The 27,278-nt window shown below is 33.9% G+C and overlaps 1 protein-coding gene across 2 annotated transcripts; it reads right to left on the reverse strand.

Moving 5' to 3' along the window:
• Positions 1 to 1,116: 1,116 nt before the first annotated feature.
• Positions 1,117 to 27,278, reverse strand: LOC145609638 (serine carboxypeptidase-like 16). 2 transcript variants are annotated; one of them, XM_081665090.1, is made up of 14 exons: positions 27,038 to 27,278; positions 18,410 to 18,555; positions 15,638 to 15,717; positions 14,982 to 15,101; positions 14,137 to 14,239; positions 12,781 to 12,818; positions 11,061 to 11,159; positions 10,245 to 10,334; positions 9,837 to 9,911; positions 9,523 to 9,597; positions 9,146 to 9,279; positions 7,910 to 8,026; positions 1,858 to 1,912; positions 1,117 to 1,371 (listed from the first exon to the last, which is right to left on the reverse strand). In XM_081665090.1, the coding sequence occupies exons 1-14, from the start codon at positions 27,205 to 27,207 to the stop codon at positions 1,288 to 1,290; spliced, it is 1,386 nt and encodes a 461-aa protein (XP_081521216.1). In that variant the 5' UTR covers positions 27,208 to 27,278; the 3' UTR covers positions 1,117 to 1,287. The 2 variants fall into 2 exon arrangements, with proteins under 2 accessions (XP_081521216.1, XP_081521217.1); XM_081665091.1 differs by lacking the exon at positions 11,061 to 11,159.

The following is a 27,278-nucleotide window of genomic DNA, read 5'->3' on the forward strand; positions in this document are numbered from 1 at the left end:
GAATCCCAACCTACCTATATATATATATATATATATATATATATATATATATATATATATATATATATATATATATACACATACATGTATATATATATATATGTGTATATGTATATACATATATATATATGTATGTATATATATATGTGTATGTATGTATATATATATATATGTATATGTATATATATGTATATGTATATATATATATATATGTATATTTATATATGTATATATACATACACATACATATATATACATATACATACACACACACACACACACATAAATATATATATATATATATATATATATATATATATATATATATATATATATATATATACATAGGTCTATAATAGGAACTAGGAACTCATCTAGATCGTAGATCGTACTGAATCTAACGGCTGAAGTTTCACTCGCCTCATTAAGGTCATTTTTTTAATTTCAGGCTTTGAATAAACTCTGTTTTAATTCTTGCACACGCTTTATTTTTTTCTATCTCTTCTTTAGATTTTCTCTCTCTTCCTCCTAGTTCTCTAAAGAGGTGATTCTATTTCTTCGCTCTTCTATTTCTTCGCTTTTCAATTTCTTCGCTTTTGCTCATCAACATCTCGTGATAATCTATTTAGGTATGTAATTTTTGGTTTAATTTTGAATTTGCTCGATTTTGAAACAAGTATTTTGCGATTTTGATTGCGGAATCAGGGTTTCTCAATTTTAGGTTATTTGATTTTCGATTAGGAAAAGTCAGTTGACATGTTATGGACTTAGGCTAGATAAGTATACTTTTTTGAGTATATTAATTAAGTCATGTGAGAATTTAGAGAAGTTTGAATTTGAATTTTTGTTTGGATTGCCATGATAATTTTATGATTTTTTTTTTTAATAATTTTTTTGAGTGAATTTCGATACTTGATTTTGTGTTAATGTTCATGTTCATAATTCTGTAATTGAATCATTGTGAGATTATTTGCACTTGAATTCATGTATAGTGTTCATGTTAATAATACTTCTACCGTTTCTTCTAGGCAATTGTTTGCATGCTAATTTTATACTGTTTTTATTTGTTATCGTTAAAAGTACTTAACAACCGTGCATCTACGGGGTTTAACCTAGTTTTTCAGTTAAATAATGTTTCATTATTGCTTTCATGAATCATACAAATAATGCATTGATCTTAACTTTACAATGCTTTTAGGTATGAAATTACGTAGTTACACAAATCTATATACTTCAAAATTACAAGGTAAGCGAAAATTTAACAAACAACAATGTTGATAAATTAAATCACAGAGGGCTAAATGCAATCCATCTTTGCAACATTGCTAAACATTCTTGTGACTTATATTCAGGGGCAATATGTCCTGCTCCCTGCAAAATTAGCAATTTAGCTAAGTTTTAATTGTTCTAACTAAAAAGAGATTAAGAACTGTGAGACATTTGTCAAGCTACTGTCACTATATAAAGCAATAAAAATGTTAATAAAAATAAGTTTAGTTCTGAAAAAATGTAATTAAATTTTATTTAGTAAAATTAAATTAAGTTCAGCAAAAATACAAGAAGTTAAGTAAAAATAAGTTAATTTTAACAAAATTAAGTTTAGTTTAGTGGAATTAAGTTTTAATTAGTAAAATTCAATAACTCCAAAGAACAAATATTGTATAGTTAATCGAAAAAATTTGTAATTAGTAAAAACTATTAAAGTTTAACAAAAATGATTTAATAAAAAGCTTATTTAAGTTAGGCAAAGGTAATTTAATTTCACTAAAAATGATTTAAGTTTAGCATTAATTTAAGTTTAGTAAATATCAGTAACAAAATGGGTATCTAAAGGATTAGTTTAAGTAATGCTTATACCTTGATTGTAGTAAAGGTCAAATTGTAGTTGCCATTTGAATATTCTGTAACATATCTGTATGAAACAAGAAATTCTCAGTCTACAATATAACTACTCATCATATACATAATGATCAAAATACCCTTAATATTACAATATCAAGTTAAATAAGAAAAATTCACTAATCACCACCACACTCAAGCTGTCAAGCACCACCCACTACTAGCTACCAACAACCAACCACATCCATAACTCCATCATAGAAACACCACTCCTCACTTCATCCAAACCACTAGCTATAAGATGTTAGAAGCGTCTAACTACTTGGACACCTCAATATCGATGGTAACCAAGCTAAGCTTGGTCTAGTGGTAAGTTTGTCACCTTACAACTAAAAGGTTGTGAGATCAAACCCCACTAGAGGCAATTTGGGGTGGGGATTCCCATTCCTTACCCTTCCCCCAATCTCAAATTGTCTAGCCCGCTAACCCGGGTCGGGTTGGACCTGTGAGAGGTTCCGGCCCGGTAGGGCTCTTCTCATTACCGCAATAAAAAAATAAAATATCGATGGTATTATTGGGCTCTAGTGGTCTGAAGCATGGTACGATTCGACACAAGGAAAAAAGCACAGTGTACAAGGCACGTGCATAGTGTAGGCATACACGACATGTATTGTGCGTGCCTAGCCTTGGCCGCCTTTATCTGTAAGAAGCACAACAAAGCACGCTAAACCAATGGACTTTGGCTAACGCACCCAAAACCTAAACCTACACGTCCCAGCATGATGGTGTGTGGCTTGGATCGTACGCGAGCCAACCTATTCAAATTTTCGGTACACTAGTCCTCACTTCATCCAAACCAGTAACTAATAGATGTTCCTAAAAGCATGAGGTTGGGCTCAACCATTTTTACACCTCAACCACATAAAATTCCTTTTTTTTTTTTGGGAAATTCTCAACGGTAACTCTAAAATTTTTAATTTTCTTAGTGGTAAATTGCAAAAATTCTTATTATCCTTGGTAAACTTTAATTTGTTATAATTTTTCAATGGTGAACTTAATGAACAATTATGTTAATTCCTAACCATGGTTAATATTTTTTATAAATAAAAATAAATAAAAATCCTGAAATATCCTCACTTAATACTATACACTCAAATCCCTTAAATGTCCTTACTCAACTCAACATATCATCATAATAATCATCATCTTTCATCATCTCGATCTCTTTCTTCCTCCTCACCTTTCCAACAATAACACAAACACCGAGCAAACACGATTTCAGCCACCACAATTGACCGACCACCTGCACACCTTGTTACACATCCACACCACCAAACCACACACCTTTAAACCTCCACCACCACACGAAACATGGAGAAACCCGCCGCACCTGCCAACAACAACCCGCAATATTAACAACAACAAAAAACCACCATTCAACAAACAACCACCATGCAACCACCGCGATAGTAGCCACCGAAATACACAACAACCACCAACCGCAACTACGTACCACCTTCACCCAATTCACCACCGCCTCGCCCACCGACAACACCATCCACCCCTTCGCACCTAAAGCTTCAAAAATCGAAGAAACCCATGATTTTCGACCATCTCGAATCCCTAATTATCTGATTTCGTTTAGGGATGAGAAATTGATCGAGACATTGAGATTTCGAGGAGGGGTTTTAAGGCTGAGGGCGTTGATTTCACGCAATCATTTTCCAATTTTTTCTTCAAAAACATCTCTTGTAATTTTGCATGTATATTCTTTACGATTATCATTCATCAATACAATTTCTATTGGTGAATTGAAACAAGCAGCGACCACCAAGCATAAATCTTTTCGCACATTCTTCAAGTATGTACGCATCGAAGAGCTCTAAATCTGGGCAAACTAGCATATTCCCAGATGATAATTTCTGGGTTCGAACCCTTAATCATTGTTACCAATTATTTGATTCAAATGTATGTTAGGGGCTGGTGGTTCATGGGGATAGAAAGGCACAGCAGGGAGAGGCCGGCGCGCTGGCAAAGGGGTGGTTGGGCGCCGGCATGGGTGGGGCGGGGGAGAATGGTTCACTGTTGGGTAAATGAGTAATAAAATTACTAAAATAAATGTAGAAAAAAAACTAACTATAGTTAAACATTTAGTTAAAATTTTACATTAAGTTCATTATTAAAAAATTATAACACATTAAAGTTTACCAAGGATAATAAGAATTTTTGCAATTTACCACTTAGAAAATTAAAAAGTTTAGTGTTACCATTGAGAATTTTCCCTTTTTTTTTTTTTTTTTTTCTATGGCTGTGACATTGCTAATTGAGACACGGGTGGCTAACAACAAGTTGCATGGGGTGATATTGTAATTAAACTAGCTTTTGGCCCATGCAATGCACATGTTGTATAAACTTGGTTAAGCTCATATTTTCGACCTCCATGATGAATTTTGGGGTAATTTATTTTGGTGAATTGTATTTTTTAATTATCTCCCTAAAATCTCTTACTTTCTTGAATTCTATTTTTCCATCTCCTCAATATTTGACCATCTTATTTTCCCGCCTTATATTTCCCTTGATTATTTTCATGACAACACACCTTCTATATTTTTATTATTCTCAGTCACCTTAATATAAAAACTTTCCATATATCTTTATTCACTTCTTCAAATAATTCCTTAATTCTTTTTATCATAATTTCTCCTACATTTTCCTACCATAATTCATACATGAGCTAGCCTATAAATACCCTTTGATTCATGGCCAAACACTCATACCAATTCTCATAATTCTCTCTTAAAGTATCTTCTCTAATTCTCTTCTTTTTCCTGTCTTCCTTGCACCAACCACCACCACCAAACACCACCATCCGCCTCCGGCACCACCTACCGCTGCCAGCCACCATCGACAACAGTCACCTACCGTCATACTGCTTCCCTTGCCGCCAACCTCTTCTTCTTTTTCCTTTGGTTTTCTATCTTTATTTTCTTCTTCTCTTTTCTTGATTAATTAATTATTATTATTTTGGGGGGATTTATAAAAATTATTATGAGCAGTTCTAATTATATAAAATCAAATTTTTATTCATGTTTATGTGAAAATAATTTATAAGGTTCATGTACATATAGTTGGGCCAGGGGTTTTAATTTAATTGTTGTGATTATTTGTTAACCTTATATTAATTAATGTTATATTTATTTGTAGGGTGTGTTCAATCAAGGTTCTTGAGGTTCTTTTGTATGATTTCCTAGCAAGGATCAACGTACGTTTAAGTGGCTAGATACTTTAAATATTGATTGGATTGAATAAGCATGTTTTGAATGATTTTTATGTTGATTGAATTAATTAAATTGAATTGAATTATAATTTGTGAAATAAAAGCATGTTTGAATAATTAGTTTTGATATATCAATTGGAGTATCAATTTTTCATATCATGTTTTGAATAATTAAAATTATTATTCATGTTTAAAAGGTTTGATTTTGAAAGCATGTGGAATTAAATTTGAATTATATTGGAAGTATTGGATATTAAAGGGATGCATATTTGGTTTGATAAGACCTTGGACTTTGTATGACCAGGTCTTTCCTCTAGAATAACCTTGAAATAGCTTAGTAGGAGACTAGCTTGAGGGGTATGCACACTTGGGTGAGGAATTGAATTTAAAGTAATGGGTTTTTTAAAGGAATTGGTTTATTAATTATTTTTATTGAATTATTGGATTTGGTTTTGAAATAATGAGTTGGATTTTATTGGATTTGGTTTTTAAAGCATGATTGCTTTTGGTTCGCCCTGTTTATTGTAATTGTAAGCAGTGTTAACTAAGGGCCTGTTCTCATTGACTGAACTCAGCTGAACTGAACTCGAACTGAACTGAACTCAGCTGAACTGAACTGAACTGAAATGAATATTTTATAAGAGAAGGAAATTAGGAGCTGAACTGAACTGAACTAAACTGAAATGAGCTGAGCTGAACTGAACTCAGATGAACTAAACTGAACTGAATTTCAACGTAAGAGAACAGGCCCTAATTTCAGGTGGAGTCAATAATTGAGCATATGGAGTCCCATGAATGTCTTCACCTAGATTAGGAATGTTGGTGTTTGTGTTTTATTTTGAATACTCATGACTATGGTTATTATTATGGTTTGTTATTAAAAAAGAAAGAGTATTGAAGTTTTCCGCTACAAATTATTGGTTTTATTTAGTAAATTTTGGTACCCTTGCGTAATCACGCGGCGGTAGTACACTTAAGTCTATCTTTACAGTATAATTATACATATTATACTGGTATTTCCGTAGAAGGAGGTATTGGGGTGTTACAGGCAACCCTCACCCACCAGCCTTTTTCCCTGGAATACTCCACCTTCCACTTTGGACACCCTACCAGCCACCCGGAAAACCCCACCATCCACCTCGAAAACCCACCCATCCATCTTGAAAAACCCATCCCAATGTTTTGAGGATCGGGATTCTACTTTGGATCGGAAGATTAGGGTAGGATCGACTCGTAAAATAGGATCATAGGATCGACCGATCCTACAAAAATTGCAAAAAAATAAAATTTTACTAAACTTGATCAAATGTTTATCCATATAAAAACTAAATTAAGTATATAATAATAATACTTCAATTTTTTAAAAAGTTATTTCCTTAAAATGTTATTTCCAGACACCTGAAAACTTCAGTCAACCCAAAAGCTCCACCTTAACCCCGCTTAACGCAGCCACCCCAAAATCCTCACCGCTACTCTAAAAATTTAACTACTCCGAAATGAAGATGAGATTGTGGCTTGTGGGTATGTAGGGGAAGAGTTACTAGGGAAAGGCGGGTGTGGGTGGTCGTTCGACGGCTTTGGGCAGGGAGGGGGGTGGCTATTCAGGTTGGGCAGCATGCGGAAGGAGGAGGGGCGGTGGTTGTATGTAGTGGCTAGGGGGAGGAGGAGGGTGGAGAGAGAATTTCTTTTTTAATAATTATTTATGTTTTTTAATGTTTTTTTTACAAACTTGGACCAATTAGAAGATGACACTTGGCAGGTCACCTTCTAAAACCGATCACTAATTTAGTGATTTGGTGAAAGGCTCATTTTAAGAAAATAGGGGTGACAGGTGGGTTTATTTCCAGAATATCTAAAGGTGGGCTTGTTTTGAACAGATAGAGCAAAGGTGGGATAATTCTTTTCAATTTTTCCATAAAAATATACAGAGTATTTTTTGTTGAAAAAAAAATATAATTAAAGAAAAGGATGACACTTTACGCTATTGATTAGAGTTTTTATAAACTAAGTATAGATTTGTCCCCTATAGTTTTGACTTCAAAAGGATTGATGAAAAAGTGGAAACTAAGTTAAAAAAACAACACACCAAACAAGATAAATTAAAAGATTCTTATTGGTTTATTTTTAATTTTGCACGTAGCTTCTTTTAAATTTCAACAACTTTTGTGCTGGTCACACCATATGATTAGCTAATTAATATAACATACGAGTAAACCCTGTATCATCGAGTAATCCATGACCGAGTAATAACCCTTGATTGAATAATCCCTAACTGACTGAGTATCCTATGACTGACTGATTAAGTAAACCCTAACTGACCGAGTAACACCTGACCAAGTAACCTAGACTATTCTTTAAACTAGTAACGATATATGTGGCTGGCAGCCACGGGTGTGACCAGCTAGTCAGTCACATATAAAAGTTTTTGTTTGAGTTTGCATCTTCATATCTAGACATCAACGGACAATTTTAGGCTTGTAGTTTGTGAAAAATTAAGTTTCTTAGATACAATGTCAGAAAGATGCAAAGTAAGTTCACTAACTTTTTTATATTACTCATCTACATGTGTATCAAATTATATATGTTGTCGCGTTAGATCACTTTTGCCGCACTCATCAAGATATAGATCCACTTAAATTCTCTTCTTTTATTTCACTTAATAAGCTAAGGTTCAGTCTATAGAGAAGACCCTCAAACCTTGATGTATTTACTTACCCCCCAAAAAATTAAATAATAATTCAGAAGACAGTTTCAATAATAAGCAGAGAGAGATTTTGTAGGAACTTAATTTACCCTCCGACTTGGCCATTAAAAAACCAAGGCCTCCAATAATCATCTTTTGGGACGATATTTAGCTTTTTGATCCAAGTCAATGTTGACATATATGGAACCAACATATCCTGGTCACCACTGTTAAACAAAGTCAACCAGTAAGCATAGTTAATGTAACGACCAAATGTCCAAAGTCCAATTAATTGGATAATGTAACAATCTACTACACTAATTTTTTTTGTTTTTTGTTATTAAGTACGAGTATCTTTTATCACATTTGTCAATGCCACAAGTTTAATAATAATAAATAAAAACTATTAAAAGTTGATATTCATTAATAAAATATTAATTGAGAAGATTCAAACAAGATCACATATGATTTTGTTTAATCATAAGTGTAAATCACAAATGCTACTCAAAATACATTTTATTAGCGCTATCAAAAGTCAAAATATGTCAGCTACAAAAGTATAGACGAAATACTAGTATAAGATAACCTAATCATTTTAGTGAGATGAAGGTAGTGTATATGAGATAATAAGAGTCTATTATGATTTATAGAACTGAACTCAACTGATTGGAGCTGAGCTGAATTGAATTAAATATTTTATGAGAAAAGGAAATTAGAAACTGAACTGTACTAAAAATAAGTTGAAGAAAACAGACCCTAAAATGAGGTATTGTAATTGTTATAACTAGCAAGTTACTTAGATCCAGGGGCGGAATTAGGGCGTGGCTGGGGATACCCATGGCCACCCCTATGAATGATAAAATCTATTAATTGTTAAGTATAATGTGGTAGTAAACTTGACAAAGTTGGTACACTTAGGTCAAAATAGTTTTGATACTTTTTGTTGAGCTATATTCGATGCCCGCAAAGGACATTTACTTTGATTTCTTTTGATTAAAACAAAACATTAAACCATTTTGTCCTCATGTTCTTATCTTTCTTTTTATTTTCATTTTTCCTTGCGAATTGCGTATGATCTTTCTATTTTTGCCTTTAAGATTCCAGCTTTTAAAATATACGGTTAAAAGGTACACCAAGAATTTATAACTATGGCCCCCTTTATATAAATTTTATGGTTCCGCCACTGCTTAGATCATTTAATCATTTCTGGCCTTGCAATAAGGCATCCTACTAGTAGAAAAGTAGAAAAGTGGTTCGATTCTCGTTAACCCCAACTTTATGGTTAGATATTGAACTAGTTTCATGGATAAAGCACAGTTTACAAATAGAGAGTACAAATGAATTACCTGAAGATTAGTGCCCTGAGAGGCTGGGCGGTAAGATTTTGATGATAACTAACGCTACTTTCAACTTCATAATTGTACTCAAATATATCATCGCTACGACGACCGCGACAACGAAACCATTCGTTAATTGTTCCCTAAACACAAATATCAGTCTCAAGATTAGACCGCAAAGCAGGGCAACATGATAATAGTACTGTATCTGTGCATGCATGAAACCTAAACTAGTTTTACTGATAATTGTGAAATTTTGACACGCCTGAGTGTGGGAGAAAGATTCAAAAGAGGTGTACAAAAATTAAATTAGAAAGTATTTTTAATTTTTATGGGAAAAACTGTATTTGATTTCGGGAGATCTTGTTTCTAAATCAATTTCATACCACTCGAACATGAAGAGCTTTTTGGACGTTAATGTCATTTGCCCACGGTTGAGACATGCGATTACGATAGTATACCTGCACCACCAAAAACACACATACAAATAGTACAAATTCATAAATTTGTTATTGATCACATAAAGTCTACTCTTTCTGTCTCTAACAATTTTTCCATTTAGAACAAAGTTTGTTTCGCAAACAAAGTCAACAAATAAAATAAAAAACTTTTAAAATTAACGACCGATGAATTACTTAAATTATGCCCCTTCAACTCAGAAAAAATTGTGAACAAAAGAGGAAAATAAACTAAGCAATACCCGACACCACTTATCGGGTGTTGATACGTTGCATTTGGATTCCAGGATAAATGATTCTTCTACGGGATCCATGCACTGCAGAGTCAAATCGCAGATCTAAAATATTAGTACATGAGATAGACCGATATATAGTTAAGTTTACAACACATGTACGTATGAACGAACTATATTCCACACTTTGAATTAGATTAAACTATTGAACTATATATATATACACACGAAGTATATATTATAAATGATTTCTTAGGGCTCATTCAACATATTCATCTTTAAGGCATTAGAACAACGTTTATAGACTAATTAATTTAAGTACGTAACTAGAGCTAATCGTATCCAATTGATTTAGTGTAAAACATATCATTTTCGTGTCTGTGTGTGATTCGTTGAATGTAAAATATATATACTCACATTTGATATAGCTTCAAGATTCTGTATGCATTGTTCATTTCCTTCTACAACAATCGGCTGAAAATCGCCATTGCAACTTGACTTGGCCGACTAAAATTTTTAATATACATGATGTGTTAGTGAAATGATAATAATACAAAGAACACAACAATAGAATTACATAAATAAAGCCACATTCAAAGAAATTAATCATGACAAGTATATATTTTCAAATAGAGAAACAAACAATAGTTTGAAATTCTCAAAGTAATTTAATTCTTTCATATGTGAACTAGGCTAAATAGCCTACCAATATTGCCGACGCCAAAGTTGAGTTACTAGGCCTAAATCTTACGAGTTATAATACTTATTCAATTCTTACTATTGGACCTTGGCCTGGTATTATCCTTCCAAAATTGCCTTGTACTTCTTCCGTTCTTTTACTAGCAACACTTCAATTCATTCTCTTTTCACGTTTGTCATTACATTATTATATTAATCACTTTTGTAATTAATTGTCAAAATTAAAAATTATATAGATTAATGTTATGAAATTATGAATCGAGACAAATGTAGCATAATCCCACATGAATATATATATATATATATATATATATATATATATATATATATGTGTTTTCTTAAATTCATCAAATTTAGTCAAAGTAAAGTATGGGAATACTGCATAAGTTGAAGTGTTGAAAATAAATAAAAACGGTAAAAGTAAGTATTGTTGACATACTATCTTGCATTGTACAAACGGCAAGTTGGCAACGTAAAAAAGCGTTTCAATTAGTGACACAAACATGCTAATAATTAAGTACTAATACTACTAACCTCATAAAGCTCATCTGACAGTATAGATATACGATGAGCATATTCGATTTCATGTTTTGAATAGTAATTATCTGTTGACGGATTCCCAATAATATATCCCTGGATTCAAATGTTATGAAAGGAGATATCATTGCAAATTTACATACAACTGAGATATTCAAAATTGCCTAATGCAAGTAATGCTCCTAGTTCGTAGTACCGATTAATTTCTTTCTAATTACTCCTCCCGTCCCTGTTTAATTGTTGAAATGTAATATTTCTAAACAACAAATGTAAGTGTCTCCACATTAATAAAAGAAAATAAAGTCAAGCATTACATATGGCATTACCACGAGGTCCCAAAAGAGGTTCCTTGTCTCTAGGCTGAGAATGTATAGCAACATTGAAGAAAACGGATTCCATTCTACTATAGAGTGAACTGGTCACTTGATTGCGAATGTTGACCGTCTTGAAAGACTAGGTCATAGCCAATACTTCTCTTATTGGTTTTCACACTACTCTGCTATCAGGGCGATAGGTATTAAAGTGAAACCCTTACCCGAACTGCTAATGGCTTCTTCTCTTGTTAAAGGAAAACCTAGAAAAAAGTCTTATTGATTTTGAGATGTAACCTCTTAGATCTTTGGGACCTTAATAGGGGCGGAGCTAGGGGGGCTGGTGGGGGCCTTGGCCTCCCCCTTGGCTCAAGATATTAATTAAATTTTCTCTTAATTGTCATTAATTTTGGTGTAGAGGAGTTGGTTTTTATATGTGATAGTATGCAAGATGTCAAGTGATCAAATCTTGTAGCTAACAAATTTTTTTTTTTTTTTTTTAAAAAAAGTAAATGTAATCAATTCAATAGTTGCAAAATTATATATACGTAGGTATAATCTTGGCCCCCCTCACTTAGAAATTCTGGCTCCGCCACGGGACCTTAAATGACTTGAGTACAATGGGGTACTTAACTTATCCATTTGAATTGTTAGGTGGTTATCTCATATGGTGATACAGAGTAATAAATGGTGAAAGAATTTTGTAATGCAAATAAATGTAAGGTCTTTTTTTTTTTTTTTTTTTTTAAGGGAAATGTAAGATCTTATTCACTTCACCTTATTTTCGTTGAACTACTATTATTTTTACGAAATTGTAATTATTTTTAGTGAAATGAAATGAAATTAATTTTACTGAATATCTATTATATTTTTTCTTTACAATTGTTGATTTTTACTTAATTGAAATTATTTTTAGAATATTTTTTTGAAAATTATATACGATATCCCTCGAGTTTTTAAAAATTCTATGTGGTGGCGGAGCAAAATATTTGTCGTTCAACCTAATACAGGGGTGTTTGCCAAAGATGGCAAAAGGAACTGACAGAATTGGTGCTGGAGTTGAGGCTTCTTGTCTCAGCTCCTCTTTTCTACTATGCTTTATCTTAGTTCTGTCACTAATGACTTTGTAGCACTTATTGTGTAGGGATAGCTGGTGTTAACTATCTTGTAATGCCATTATTCTATATAGAAGGATATAGTTTAGTGAATAATTATCTTTTGAGATTTTCTAACGTGATTAGGACTCATTTTTGTAACCCTATATATATGAATCAATGGAATGCATTCCAATCTAAGGATTTTCATATTATCTAACATGTACGAACTATACATCTCTTTAGGTTTTGAAGTATGGGTTTAAATCTTCTAATGTTCCTGTACTTTTTCCTAAAAAAATGATAACATACCTGAATATTCATTCTTGCCCCAGATCCTGCTTCATTTCCTACAGTACAAGAAACACATGCATACACGAGTATTATATATATTGATTTCAATACAGATACATATCATAATACATAATTTAACTAAATCGTTTCGGTAGTTAAAATAAAAAATTGGGCATCTAAGCATTAAACACCGAATGTTCAATAGGCAACCTACATAATTTCATAAATCCAAAATTATACATGATCTCAATTTTGTTTAATGTTGAATAGTGCATTATATAATTACTATATTATTTTAAGTTATACCCAATTTTCCTTTTCATCCGTTATTTTATGTTGGAAAATTTGTAAAATACCACCTACTATTCTACTCATTTTTTACAATACCATTAACATTTTTTTTATTTTATTGTACTACAAATTTTTTTTTAAATAGTTAAAAATTACCACCATGACGTCACTGTGGTCTGTGGGTCCATATAACTACCTTCTTCTTTCCCTCCTTCTCCCTCTCTAATTTCACGATTCACTTCCCTTTTCTCTCCATTACTCCCTTCCCTCCTCTTTTCTTTTTCTTTTGCAAATTTCATAGGCAATAATTAGGGTTTCATGTTCAACTGGGGTGGGTGAGAATTCAAATTGAGAGTTAAAGATGAGAGAGGACAATAATGGGGGGAACAGGGGAGAGAAACGTGAGAATAGAGAAGGAAAATAAGAATAATGTAGTTAGTGTGAACCACAGTGACGTCATGGTGATAGTTATAATAGTTTTGAAAAAACAGTTGGTAATACAAAATTGAATCTTGCCAGACATAAGTTTATGAAATCTTTGGTGCCCAAACTTGCAAAATAAGGTGAAGTTATCTTGTTCCATATGTTTAATTTTTTGTTTTGTTCAATATGGTAGGTCGAGTTATCAAAGATGAGACAAATAAGTTTGAGTTATGTGAAGTGTCACAATATATATCAGGTAAATAACAAATTGTATTTCAATTTTGGGTTCTAATTAGCTAGGTGCTAGTTCGGGTTTAGATCATTGTTGGGTCGGGTTATATCAATTGTAAATTGCTATCAAATTGGGTGCAAGTTTGAGTTTTGGTCAAAGAATATATATTAGGTCAAAACCATTTTTGTTAATACAAGGTCAATTTAATTAGGTCAATTAAGTTTTAGGTCACTAGTTTCAACTCATTGTTTGGGTGCAAGTTGGATTCAGGTCATTTTTAATTTGTATATGTTGTTTTTTCGGGTTGGGGTTAGTTTATGAAAACTCAAGGCAAAACCATTACATGAATAACTAAAAGGTCAAATTATAATTAACATTAAAAAACAAAAGGAGTATACGTAAATGAATATATATGTAGTTGAAATTACCATTTACAATCTCTAACACAAGAGCTGGAATGACTTTTCCAGCATATGAAGCACCAGCAATGTAAATAGGATTTCTTGCAAATTCAGGATGCTCAATAAGCCACTGTATGAACCAAGATTTCAATTAACAAAACACAAAGTATTGAGCGTGTTCGTACGACTTACACATAAAGGTCAGATTAGGCTAATGATAATACATATATAGTACGTTTTAATTTTAGTAATTGGAAATCATAACTAAATTTTATCAGTAGATTGAAAGTGAGAAAACGTCAAAATGAAATTAAAAAGTATTTGGAAAAGGGGAAAAAGACAGGGACAATAACGTATGGGAAGGAGTAGGGGAAAAATTAAACTAAAGAAAGTGAGAAAACATGACACTAGCAACTAGCAAGGAACCATTAGAAATAATACATCAAATTTAACCTCTTAGGCCGTACTTAGCTTGGATTGAGGGCAATGATGATATAAAGATTAATTAAGTCAAACTAGGAAAAATATTAGTGATTATAAGTAATGTTATAGGAGATAAATTGTTTACAAATAAGATAACAAAGTATTTGTGACGTGAGAAGAAGAGAGGGATGGAGAATTATTATTCTAATAATGAAGGTAACAGATATACACCCCCTATAAGATAACTATTACCCCCAGAATGAGGGTAATAGTTCGCTTTTGTTCACCTTTCACCACAACGCTATCTTATCCTTCCCTATACAAAGTATTCGATCATTTGCATTTTTTTTCTTTAATTTGATTTTTAGTATTCTTATAATAAATTACTCAATCTCAATCCAAGCATGTCCTCAGTAAAAGCACAACAATTCACTAATAAATGAACTAACCTTTTTCAAAAACTCATATGCTTGTTTTACCGTGTTTGTATCACTAGGAATGTAAGATTTGTTAGTTGCATAGGAATACCCAGCACCAACAGGTGAATCTGGAAATAATACATTTGCAACCTAAAACACATTCATTTTATGGTTAGTATACATTATAAATAGCAGAAATCTTTTCCAAAAAAAAATAATAATAACAAAATAAAAATAATAAAACTAATAATTCGTACACTTTATTATATGCACACCGGAAAAGTTGAAACAAACAGGTTGTTTGGCCGCCTAAGGATAAGGGCATGAAATTAAGAAAGGGATTGAGGGGAAATGTGGTGTGAGTTGGTGTGGTGGGATCGGAGATATATACTTACAGATCTTCAATGTGGATTTTCTATATTTATTAATTAACTATGTAATTTTTGTTTCACTTTCTTTAATCTCAATATATTTTTAATAAAATGATAAAATGTAATCTACTGTACTACTAGTATCTTGTATCACATGCATACTGTCATGTGAAATAATAATTCACAATAATGTATAATCACTTATACGTTTTTTTTTTTTTTTTTTTTTGAATAAATCTAGGAAGAGCAATATAGATGAAACTATACGTACATAAAAACGGTGGTGCATGATAAATAGATAGATAGTTGAATTACCTTGGTCCAAGAATAAGGATTTGATTCAAGTCTGGGTAAACCATCCTCCCATTGTGATGATATGTTGAAGGATAGAGGACCTTTTTTGTCATCACAACATTAATTTATTAGGATTTAATATAATAAAGCTTATGGTTTTCAAAAAAAAAAAAATATATATATATATATATATATATATATATATATATATATATATATAATAAAGCTTATATTTTAATTAAAGTTGCGGATGGGCCTCAAATGATTATTTTATAAGGTCATGTGTGCTAACATTTTTCAATTCTTATGGCTTCATGCCTACATTTGGTAGGAGATAGATACTAAATGAAGGTAATTAATCTAATAATATTAATTTAGTTGTAACATTACCAGAAATTTATATATACGTAGTACTTTATATAATTACTACTCCGTATTCACTAGAATCCTAAGGCCTCAAATGATAGAGATGAAAATGTATTTTTTTTTTATGTACTACAATGATTTGCATAACTAGAGGGATAAATTAAACTAAGAGTTACAAATTTTTTTACACCATTGGCAATCAATCAATAATCAATAATTATCAATAAATATTAAAACACACACCAACAATGAAACGTGTTATCACCAGGTGTGTCCTTAAATATTTTTTTTTTTACTATTGTTTACTCCCATGGAGAAGAAAATTTTCTTTTAAGTAAAGTTTTAATGAGGTAAAAAAACAAAGTTGACTAAAATGTAAATAACCTTAATTGTAGAGAATTAATTATTGTGGGGAGATCTATTGTGTCATTTTTAAAAAAATGACACCATAACATGATGATGTGGCATGTTATAATTGGTTAATTTTGATTTATTTTTAAAAGCCTAAATGTAATATACATGTATGTATAATTGTAAATTGTAAATACATTTATTTTTCTAAAGAATACATAATTATAGTTTTTTTTTAAATCTATTTTTATCTTTTTAAAATTATTTTCGAAAATAAAATATAATTAAAATTTAGAAAATAAAAAATTCATCGTTATTCTTCATTCATGATCTTAATTGATCACCCCCAAAATCTTGTATAATTTTTTGGAACTCGGATTGGAATTCCGACCAAAATTTCATCCAAAGATCGTTTATTGGGTTTCGAATATGCTTCCATGATTTGTATACAAATTTTGTTTTAGGGTTCGATTGATGATTTTGATTTATGTAAAAATCAAGTTGTTTGATAGTTTCGAGGATGAAAATAGCCTTAGGAGCGTGTATGATGATCTAAAACATAGATCTTTTATTTTTAACGATCAATGGATAACGAGGCCGGGTGTGCTCTGCGATTTAGAATTCGAAATATATTTTTTCGCAGACTTGTTTAATCTAGATTCGAGATCAGAGATTTTGTAATCTGTTTGTGGTTAGATAATTACTTGTATTTATTTAGGTCATTGCCTAAAAATTTTAGTTTTAATTACAAACAGATTATATAAAACACTGGTTTTCTTATGTAATGACCAAAAATAATTTGGTCATTATCCAAGCAACAAACAAGTTCGCGACCAAATCATCATATTTTTAAAGATCAAATAAAAGGGGCATGAAAAGAAAAAAAAATCAAAATAAAGGTTGTATTCTCCGATTATATAGTCAAAAGAACTCGTGTCACTCAACGAAATAAATCCCTATGCCACCGACCACCGCGGATGTTGCAAACCACCTATGTGATTCTTCTTTAACAAATGCTTAAAAATGAGATTGTAAATGAGATGATTTAATGAATAAAACCCTAAAATCAAAAACTGCAAAACAACAAAATGCAAAAACACAATTGTTATATGAACTTTGATCCCGATTTAAGGTTAGATTTGAGAATTTATCAACTATTAACAATGATTTTGAGAACGGGTGGCTAACTTATGACATGAATGAAAAACATAGATGAACAAGATGGAAAATTTTTGGGGGTTTTTAAATTATAATTATAATTTCAAAAATTAATTTATAAGTATGTATTTCTTAAAAACTACATGTATTAAAAAGAATACATAAAAACAATACTATATAATACACTATTGACATTAAGAAAATTCAAAATGAAAATAAAAATACAAAATATGGGTCAATCCCACATCAACAAATTATGGTGTCTTTTTTAAAGAATGACATTGTAGAATTTTCAATTATTGGCTAGATCTTTGATTATAGGAAGACTAAAAAAACACACATACTTAATTAGAGTTTATCGCGGTTGAAATGTTAAATAAAGAACTAATATGTTGTTGGAACGATATGGAACAATAATTTAATTAGGTTGCATGTTTTAATACAGTGATTTTAATAGTGTGTAAAAAAGAAATTTATTTATAGCCAATGTTTTCCATTTAGTTAACAAAGATAGCATTATAATTGTACATCTGTACCACTCTGAATACTTAAAATAATCATATACTCAAAGTCTCAAATGCTTAACTTTAAAGTATATATTTAGCTTTAGCTAATTGACTTTTTAATTATTATGTTTCATTTTAGTAATATAATTTGGTAGTTTACTTCACATTATTTTTCTAAGACAATTTCTTATACTAATTCAAATAGTGTTAAATTGATAATAATACTTAAACTTACTATGCATGACACGGAACCTAACCTAGTATTATTAAAATTGATTTCATTCTATTACTATAATTTATTATCACTTATCAAATAGACAATTAATGTTAAGTAAGATGATGAGATTATATAGAGACATATAAAGTTGATTTTACCCCTCAAGAAGATAATAAACAAAAGAAGTGGATTTACCAATATGTCCAAAAACAAGATCCGTAAATGAAGAGCAGCCGGGTCCTCCAGCAAACCAAACCAAAAGTGGATCTGTTTTTGGGCTATTTTCGGATTGTATAAAGTAGTAAAATAGCTGCATTTGCTCCTCCCAAACTCCAATGTATCTACACAATAATATTTTTGAAATTAAATAATTCATACTACCCAACAAACTAATAACTTATAATTAAAATATGCAAAAGTTAACGAACGTCTTCCGGCGTTAGAAAAGAGAACTAAAAGTAAAAATATTACAATAAAACTAATTAATTACACAGAACGATATGTGATTTTATCATGCATTTAAAACTTAATACGAAGTATTATTTTAAGCGGCAGTATATGTTTATTAATTATCTAACGTCTCGGAACGCTCGCTGATCGATCCATTAAAATAACATAACTATATTAATATTTGGGCCGAAAGATTTCACTGCAAGAAAACATCCGAATTACGACGGAAATTTTCCATCGGTAACACCCCGTTTTCCGTCGAAAAACCCGTTTCCGACGGAATTTCCGTCGGAACTGGTTGTCGCAATATAGCTCGTCGGAAAAACGCACTTTTCCGACGGAAATTCCGTTGGAACGACATTTCCGACGGAATTTCCGATGGAAATCAGTCCGTCTGAAGAGGTTTTCGGGCCTGGGAATGTCCGTCGGAAATTTCCGACGGACTGTATTCCGCCAGAAAATTCCGACGGAAATTCCGTCGAAAATGGTTCTAAAAAAACAAAAAAAAAAAGGCTTCCCCCACCACCAGCCACCACCGCACAGCGCCTGCCCCACACCAGCCCACCTAAACCATACCACCACCGCAGAGCGCCTACCCCACACCAGCCCACCTAACCCATACCACCACCGCACAGCACCAGCACATGTACCACCACCGCACAACAACAGCCCCACACCAGCCCATCAAAACCTCCACCAGAACCGCAAAAGATCAGACTCCCCAAACCCAAGCCCACCCAAACCAAACACAAATCTACAACCCTAACCCTTACAAATGTGGCTGAACCCCCCAACCTAAGAAAACCACCCACCACCCACCTAAAAACCACCAATGGTCACCGAAAACTACCGTCACCACCAAAAATTAACAAAAAAAATTAAAATCCTTAACCATTACAACCAAAATCCGAACTCCTATAGCAACCACCTTCATTCCACCACCATAAATTAAAAAAAAAATCCAATAAAACAACAAAATAAAATCAAAATTGAAAAAAAGTTACATACCTTATTTCGACCACACATATAACCTTGAAATTGGGTTTAAGAGGCCAAATTCGACCATAAAAACTCTAGATGTAGAGTTTTCATGGTCGAATTTGACCCGAAAACCTTTGTTTTAAACATGAAAAGAGGGAGAAGGGGCGAAAAAGACGAAAATTGTTGTTGATGCGTGTTGTTGATGTCGTTATTGCTGGTGTTGTTGTTGATGTAGGTGGTTAGTGTTGGCGGTGGTGGTGGGAGATTTGAGGTGGTCGAAAGAGGGGAATTGAAAGTAAAGTAGAGGAGAGATAGAAGAAGGAGAACGAGAGAGAAAGAAGAAGGAGAACGAGAGAGAGAGAAAGAAGAAGGAGATTCAGAGAGAGGAGTGAGAACGGAGAACGTAAGAGGAGAGGAGAGAGAAGAGGAAAGACAAAGAGAGGAGATAGAGGTAGAAGCGGTGGAAATAAAACAAGGGTGTTAGGGTTTCTAGGTTTTTTTTTTTAATTTTATTCCGACAGAAAAATTCGTCAGAAAAAGTAATTTCCGACGAAAATATCCGTCGGAAAGCACATATATTCCAACGGATTTTTATTCTGTCGGAAACTTCCGACGAATTTGTAAAATTCGTCGAAAATATCCAACGGAATTAAAATCCGTCGGAAATTTCGATTTTTCCGACGGAATAATGGGTCCGTCGGAAGCAGTCCGTCGCTATTTCCCTGTTTTCTAGTAGTGTTTATTAGCCTAATAATTAGACCAACATCTCAGGGCCTAGCCCCTCGTTTGAGAAAAACAAATTGGACCAACATATAATGACGTGGCTAGTGTCAACTGTCATACACATCATTAATTTAGAAAAATATATCTATTTCAATATCAGTACTTGTTTTTTTTTTGGTGTTTAGAGGGCCACAAAGGCGGGTGGTGAGAATCAATCCCAAGATCTCTTGGAAACGGGAGAAGAGCTCTAACCACTTGAGCTATCCCTCACTCTCACCAGTACTTGTTTATAGCTTAATAATAGTAAGCATTGTAACATTGTGTCAATTTAACTCGCTCTCCTTTCTGGATTCGAGTCATGAACCTGCCATTCAATTGCAGATCTGATGCTTATGTCAAAGCCTTAACATAGTTAACAACCAATCTTGGTGAATTCATGGAACTAGAGGAGGACACCCTAGGACTTGGATGTTTTAGGCAAATTAGATTGTTACAGGACATTGACAAACCCCTGCGTAGATATCAATGGGAGAAAGACAAGAAGGGGGAAGAGGTGCGAATTGAATTCAAATATGAACGGCTGCCGTATTTTTGTTTCGCATGTGGCATCATAGGACACTCTGAAAAAGATTGTACTACAGTGTGAGAGGAGGAGAGGACTAAAAGATTAGGGTGGGGGCTTTTCCTTCGAGCATCCCCACAGAAAGGTGTTCAAAAGCACATTGATGAGCTTAACCACTTTGTTAGCAGCAGGAAGCAACTCTCTATAACGAAGGAGAAAGACTTGGGCACTAATGACTAGGTTTTAACCGTTTCTCATGGAGCAAGTGGTGTCTCGGCAGAAGACAAGATTGGTCGAGGCGAGCAAAACACCAATGTGAGAATTTGTGAAACAGAGAAAGAGGTAGGGGAGCTGCAACTTGCTCTATCTGCTAATGAGAATGAATTGCAGGTGGGGCAACTTGGGATTGTGAAAGAGGGATTGGAGAAAGAGGTGGGAGTAGAGAAAGGGGGTCATACTACCCCCTTCCTTTACTTTTGGTGCGGCTGGGAAGAAAGGTGGGGGGGGGGGGGGGGGGAAGAACTGGAAAAGAGTTGCCGCGGGGGGAGAAAGAGGGGGAGGGGCAATGGAGGTAGATGATGGAGGTGGGAATTTATTTCCCGTGCCTCAGAAGAGAAGTTTTAGTATTGACTCAGCAGAGTCTATGGAGGGCAATGTAGGAGGGAGGAAACGAATGAAAAGTAGTTCCCAAACACCTGTGCCATCTACTTTATTGATGGAGGTTGGCGAGTTCCAACCCCGTCGCTTGCAATGAGTCTTCTATGTTGGAACTGTCGGGGTGTGGGCAACCCTTGGACAGTTTGAAGGCTCCGTAAATGGAGTAGAGCAGTCAGCCCGGATTTAGTTTTCCTATCGAAAACTAAAATCAATAAGGAAGTAGTTGAGAGTATTAAAGGGAGAGTTGGTTTTACTAATGCATTTAGAGTGGCTAGCATTGGTAAATCGGGGGGTTTATGCTTATTTTAGAACGAGTAGGTTATTGATTTTTCTCTAGTCTCGTTTCCTCAAAACCACATATGCGGTGATGTAGTTAAGGGTGTCGAAAGATGGAGGTTTGTGGACATCTATGGTTGGCCGGAGTCGGGGAATAAGCACAACTTGGAAACTAATTCAACACCTTTGTAATGAGACTAGTGATCCGATTATATTTGGGGGCGATTTTAATGAAATTCTATCATACAATGAAATTAAAGGGGGCTCTAATAGGGAAAGAAGATAAACTAGGGGTTTTAGAGATGTTATTGATGCATGTGATCTACAAGATCTCGGTTTTAAAGGGCAATGGTGGAAGTGGGAATGAGGAAGATCGGTGAGAACAAGGGTTAGAGAAAGACAAGACCCATTCTTAGCCTCCTCTTCTTGGCTGCTTATTTTTCCTAGAGCATCAGTGAAACACCTCTTAAAATTATGCAGTGATCATGCGCCTATTGTTCTGAGACTAACACCGAAAGCTTGAAAGAGGCGCAAAAGAACCAAGAGTTTTAAGTTTGAAACTTCTTGGCTGTTCGATGACTCTTGTGAGGCTGTAGTGAGGAAGGCGTGGCAATCTGCTCAAAAGCAGGATGTGATGGGTAAGGTTGTTGCGACTGGCAGCAAAATGATGGTATGGAGAAAGGACAAGTTTGATGATTTAGGCAAGCAAATTGAAGAGGTTGAGCATGCTTTAAAAAGTGTGCAACAAGAGCGAATTTCAGCAGACTCGTGTGAGAGAAGTGCAAGGCTCGAGCAGACCTTAGAGGACTTGCATAGAAAGCACGAAGCTCACTGGTTCTTGAGGTCCCTTGTACTGGAGGTGTGAGATGGAGACAAGAACACCAGTTATTATCACCATAACGCCTCTCAGAGGAAGAAAAATACCATTGAAGGTTTGTATGATGCTGAAGGCATTTAGCAGGAGGATGACGATCGTTTTGAAAATATTGCAAATGGGTTTTATTCAAACCTGTTTACTTATTCTGAGCCTTCAAGTGAAAACATCAATGAGGTGCTACATCATGTAAAAGCAAGAATCAGAGAGGAAAATAATGAAGAGTTGATTCAACCCTACACAAAAGATGAGATTTTTGCAGCATTACAACAAATGCACCCTTGCAAAGCACCCGGCCCCGATGGTATGCACGCTATATTTTATCAAAAATTTTGGCATATTGTTGGTGATAACGTGTTTAATTTTGCTCGCAATATTTTATGTGGTACCTCTTCTCTCGATCATGTGAACAATACTAATGTTGCCTTGATTTCGAAAGTGAAATCTCCAACAAGCATGTCTGAATTTCGTCCTATAAGCTTGTGTAATGTTTTGTATAAACTGGTTTCAAAAGAGATTGTGCTTCGTTTGAAGGCTATTTTTCCGAATGTGATTACTGAGAATCAAAGTTCCTTTGTACGGGGTAGATTGATCACTACAATGCCCTTAGTAGTGAGCTACATGGAGCAAAAGTGAGTAGGATTGGGCCCGTTATATCTCATCTCTTGTTTGCGGATGACAGTTTACTTTTTGCTAGAGCGACTCGACAGGAATGCGAAGTGATAGTTGATATACTCAACAAATATGAAGTAGCATCTGGTCAGAAAATTAATTTTGAAAAGTCGGAAGTGTCGTTCAATAGAGGGGTTAGCAAGGAGCATCAGAATGGGTTGGTGGATTTTCTTCATATGCGCACTGTTGATCAACATTGCAAATATTTGGGGATCCCTACGATAGCGGGGAGATCAAAGAAAGCCATTTTTAGAGTACTTTTAGACAGAATATGGAAAAAGTTGCAAGGGTGGAAGGAGAAGCTGCTATCCAAAGCCGGGAAAGAGGTACTGTTAAAGTCGGTCATCCAAGCCATTCCTACTTATTTGATGGGGGTTTATAAGTTCCCAACTTTAGTTATTCAGAGCATTCGGTCGGCCATGGCAAAATTCTTTTGGGGTCACACGGGATCCCAAAGGAAAATACACTCGAAATCTTGGAATGCTATGTGTACTCCCAAATGTCTTGGAGGGATGGGGTTTAAAGATTTAGAGGTCTTTAATGTGGCTTTGCTTGGCAAACAAGCTTGGAGGCTCGTGCATAATGAGAACTCTCTCTTCGGGCGAGTTATGAAAGCAAAGTATTTTCCTAATAGCTCATTCCTTGACTCTTATTAGGCACCAAAGGTAGTTACTCTTGGCGGAGTATTTGGAGTTTGAAAGCTTTGTTGAAGGAGGGATTAATTTGGCGTATCGGGAATGGCTCAATGGTGAACATTTGGAGGGATCCTTGGTTGGCCGATGAAGAAGGGAGATTTGTGACGACCCCAGAGATGACAGGTTTGACTAACGTTTGTAAGTTGGTGGACTTTTCAAGGATGGAGTGGAATGAAGCCATCATCTCCTCAACTTTTAACGAGAGGGATAAGAGGTGTATACTCTCTATTCCCTTAAGGGGATAAGCTTCAATAGATGTCATAACATGGGCGTTTTCGAAGGATGGGATGTACTCAACAAAAACGTCATATATGCTCGGTAAGGTTGTAATTTCGATATTTTCCACAAAGCTTGGGTTGAGATATGAGGACTGGAAGCGTCACCAAAAGTTAAGCACTTTGTTTGGATATGTTGCACTAGCACACTGCCGACAAGGGGATTATTAATCCGTCACTTGTTAGTGTTAGAGGAAGCTTGCCTTCCTTGGTGTGGGAAGGAGGATGAAACTACTGCCCAAGCCCTTTTTGAGTGTGTGCGTGTTCGTGACTTACGGGTGGACAGTGGCTGCACTAATGTGATCCTGAAAAATGGTGATAATTTGTGTGACATGGTAGTTAGATGGGGGCAGTTAGGGGGAAAGGCTCAACAACATGCTGCGGTGTTAGCCTGGGTGATTTGGAAGGAAAGAAATTATAAAGTTTTTGCAGGAACTACTACCCCTAACGAAGTGCTGATTGCGAGAGTGCATAGGGTAGTGGAGGAGCATGATCTTTATAGCAAGAAGGTATATATGGCATCTGCCAATAGACCAAAGCCTAGCAGTAGCAGGCGGATTGCTCCTCCATTCGGGTTGGTCAAACTCAATACAGATGCCTCCTTGTGTAATGAAGGGTGGGTTGGTTTGGGTGTAGTGGCGCGCGACTATGAAGGTAAAGTTCTTTTTGCTGCCACTCGAAGAGTTAAAGCTTGGTGGTCTCCGGAAATTATAGAGGGGAGGGCACTCCTTTTGGCTATGAAGCTTGCAAGGAAGTTTGGGTTTGAAAAAGTCATCTTTGAGTCGGATAGCCAACTTTGTATCAATCGCCTCTTGAAGACCTCAGTGTACTTGTCTGATTTTGATGGTGTTCTTGATGATATTCTGTTTTTGTGTAGTGATTTTATTTCGCTTTCTTGGTCTCATGTTAAAAGAGATGACAACTTTGTCGCTCATCACTTAGCTAAGCTAATGTCGTTTGGCGTAGAACAAGTTTGGGTTAACCATTGCCCGTCAATGATCTCTCCTTATGTACTCTAGGACACTTTGTCCATGAATTAATGCATTAACTTTGCTTCCCCTAAAAAAAAAATTAAAAAAAAAAACCCTTAGCTTCTTCATGTTAAAAGCAGTTTGTTTCGTTTGGTTACTTTCACTTTAGGGAAACTTTTTTTTTAAAAAAATAAATAAATCATTTCTTATCTTTTAATTGCATTATTTTTTTTTTTATTGGGATTTTACTACATAACACATTTCTTATTAACCAACTTTTGTGATCTATGAAGAAAAATATATTTGTGAGGATTTATTCGATTTGTTTCAAAGCTGGTCATTCGAATGAGGGATCTTTTGATGAAATAGTCATTCTAACCAAACTATTTATCAATATCATTGTTTTAAAATTCTAATTCCTAATCTAGCAAAGTTATTTATCAATAGTCATTGACAGCACAAAACCAAACACTTAAGCATGGGCGCATGGCCTAAACTTATATGCTATTATGTCATTCTTGCGTGTCTAAATTGAATTATGAATTGTCATGTTATAAATTTCTCAACGTGCACCATCGTTGTCATCAATGTCATGCTATGCTTACTTCGTGTCCCTATCATGTTGTGTTATAAGAATTATACTACGTCATCATACTCTGTTTACGGTTTAAGAAAATAATTATATTAAAAATATAAAAATAGATAAGTTTAACCGATGGCGGAACCAAGGGGAGGCTGGGATAGGCCTTGGCCTCCCCATTGATTTTTGTTATCTAATAAATGTTGCATTAATGTATGTTAGGTGTAACATAGATGAGTTGATTTTAGGTGAGAATATAGAGATTTTTTTAATTTCTAGCTTTAAGTTAGAACCTTAACATAAATGTTGCATTAACGATTTTTTTTGTCTCATTTTTACTAAAATATTTCAATATACCCTATACGATTTTTATACGAGACCTATTAGTACATATATTACACTTGGCCTCCCTTATAAAAAAATTCTGATTCTGCCACTGACGTTAACTATCTAGCAAAAGAATGGTTCACACCCCTGCTTCACACACAGCCACACACAAAAGATTGGTTCAATTTTTGTGCAAAAATGAAGTGTACTGATTTGGTACGTCTTTTAATTTTCATTCATTTAATTTTTTTTTTTATTTAAAAACAATTCAATTCAAAATTTGTGGCTAATGATGTAATCTAATCAACCAACTCAATGATTTTGTTTGATTAGGGAGTGATGGAGTATAGGTTTAAAAGATACTTCGTATAATGTTTTCTAAAAACAGAATTACTTAGTCACACAAATGATTTACAATGTACAGTTTGTAGTTCAAAATATAGTTCACCATTTGAAAATATAATACCCAAAAAAAAAAAGGCCAAAAAAAAAAAAAGGCCAAAAAAAAAAATCAATTATGCAGAAGAGAATGAAACTATGAATAATACAGTATAAATTATAATAACTCGAAGCATTAAATTATACGAAGAGTTTCAAATTCCAAAGTAGTAATTTAGAATATGGTTAGTAAAAGTCCTAAAAGACCGATGAAATTAACAACATTTTTCCTATAAATTGTACTCCGTAGCATAAATTGTGAATTAACAAACATAAACAACTAAATAATGCAATTAAAAAAAAAAAAAACAGAGGAAGTAATTGACATATAAAAAAACATACCCAGTTTGAAGATTGAAAGGGAGAATTCCAGGGAAGCCAGGTAGAAATCGAACAATATTTGAATTTGAATTTGAATTTGAAGTGGTATGATAATTGTTAGACAACGCAAATGGTACCAAACTCATCGCCAATACTAAGATTAGATGAGTTACAATTTTCATATTCATCATTTTAAGTTCTTGAAATTTAGGGGAAGAAACAAATTGTGAAATACAGAAATAGAAATAGAAGTTCAACGGAC

Source organism: Chenopodium album, chromosome 23 (assembly GCF_948465745.1).
Source record: "Chenopodium album chromosome 23, dcCheAlbu1.1, whole genome shotgun sequence".
In the NCBI taxonomy this organism is placed as follows: Eukaryota; Viridiplantae; Streptophyta; class Magnoliopsida; order Caryophyllales; family Amaranthaceae; genus Chenopodium; species Chenopodium album.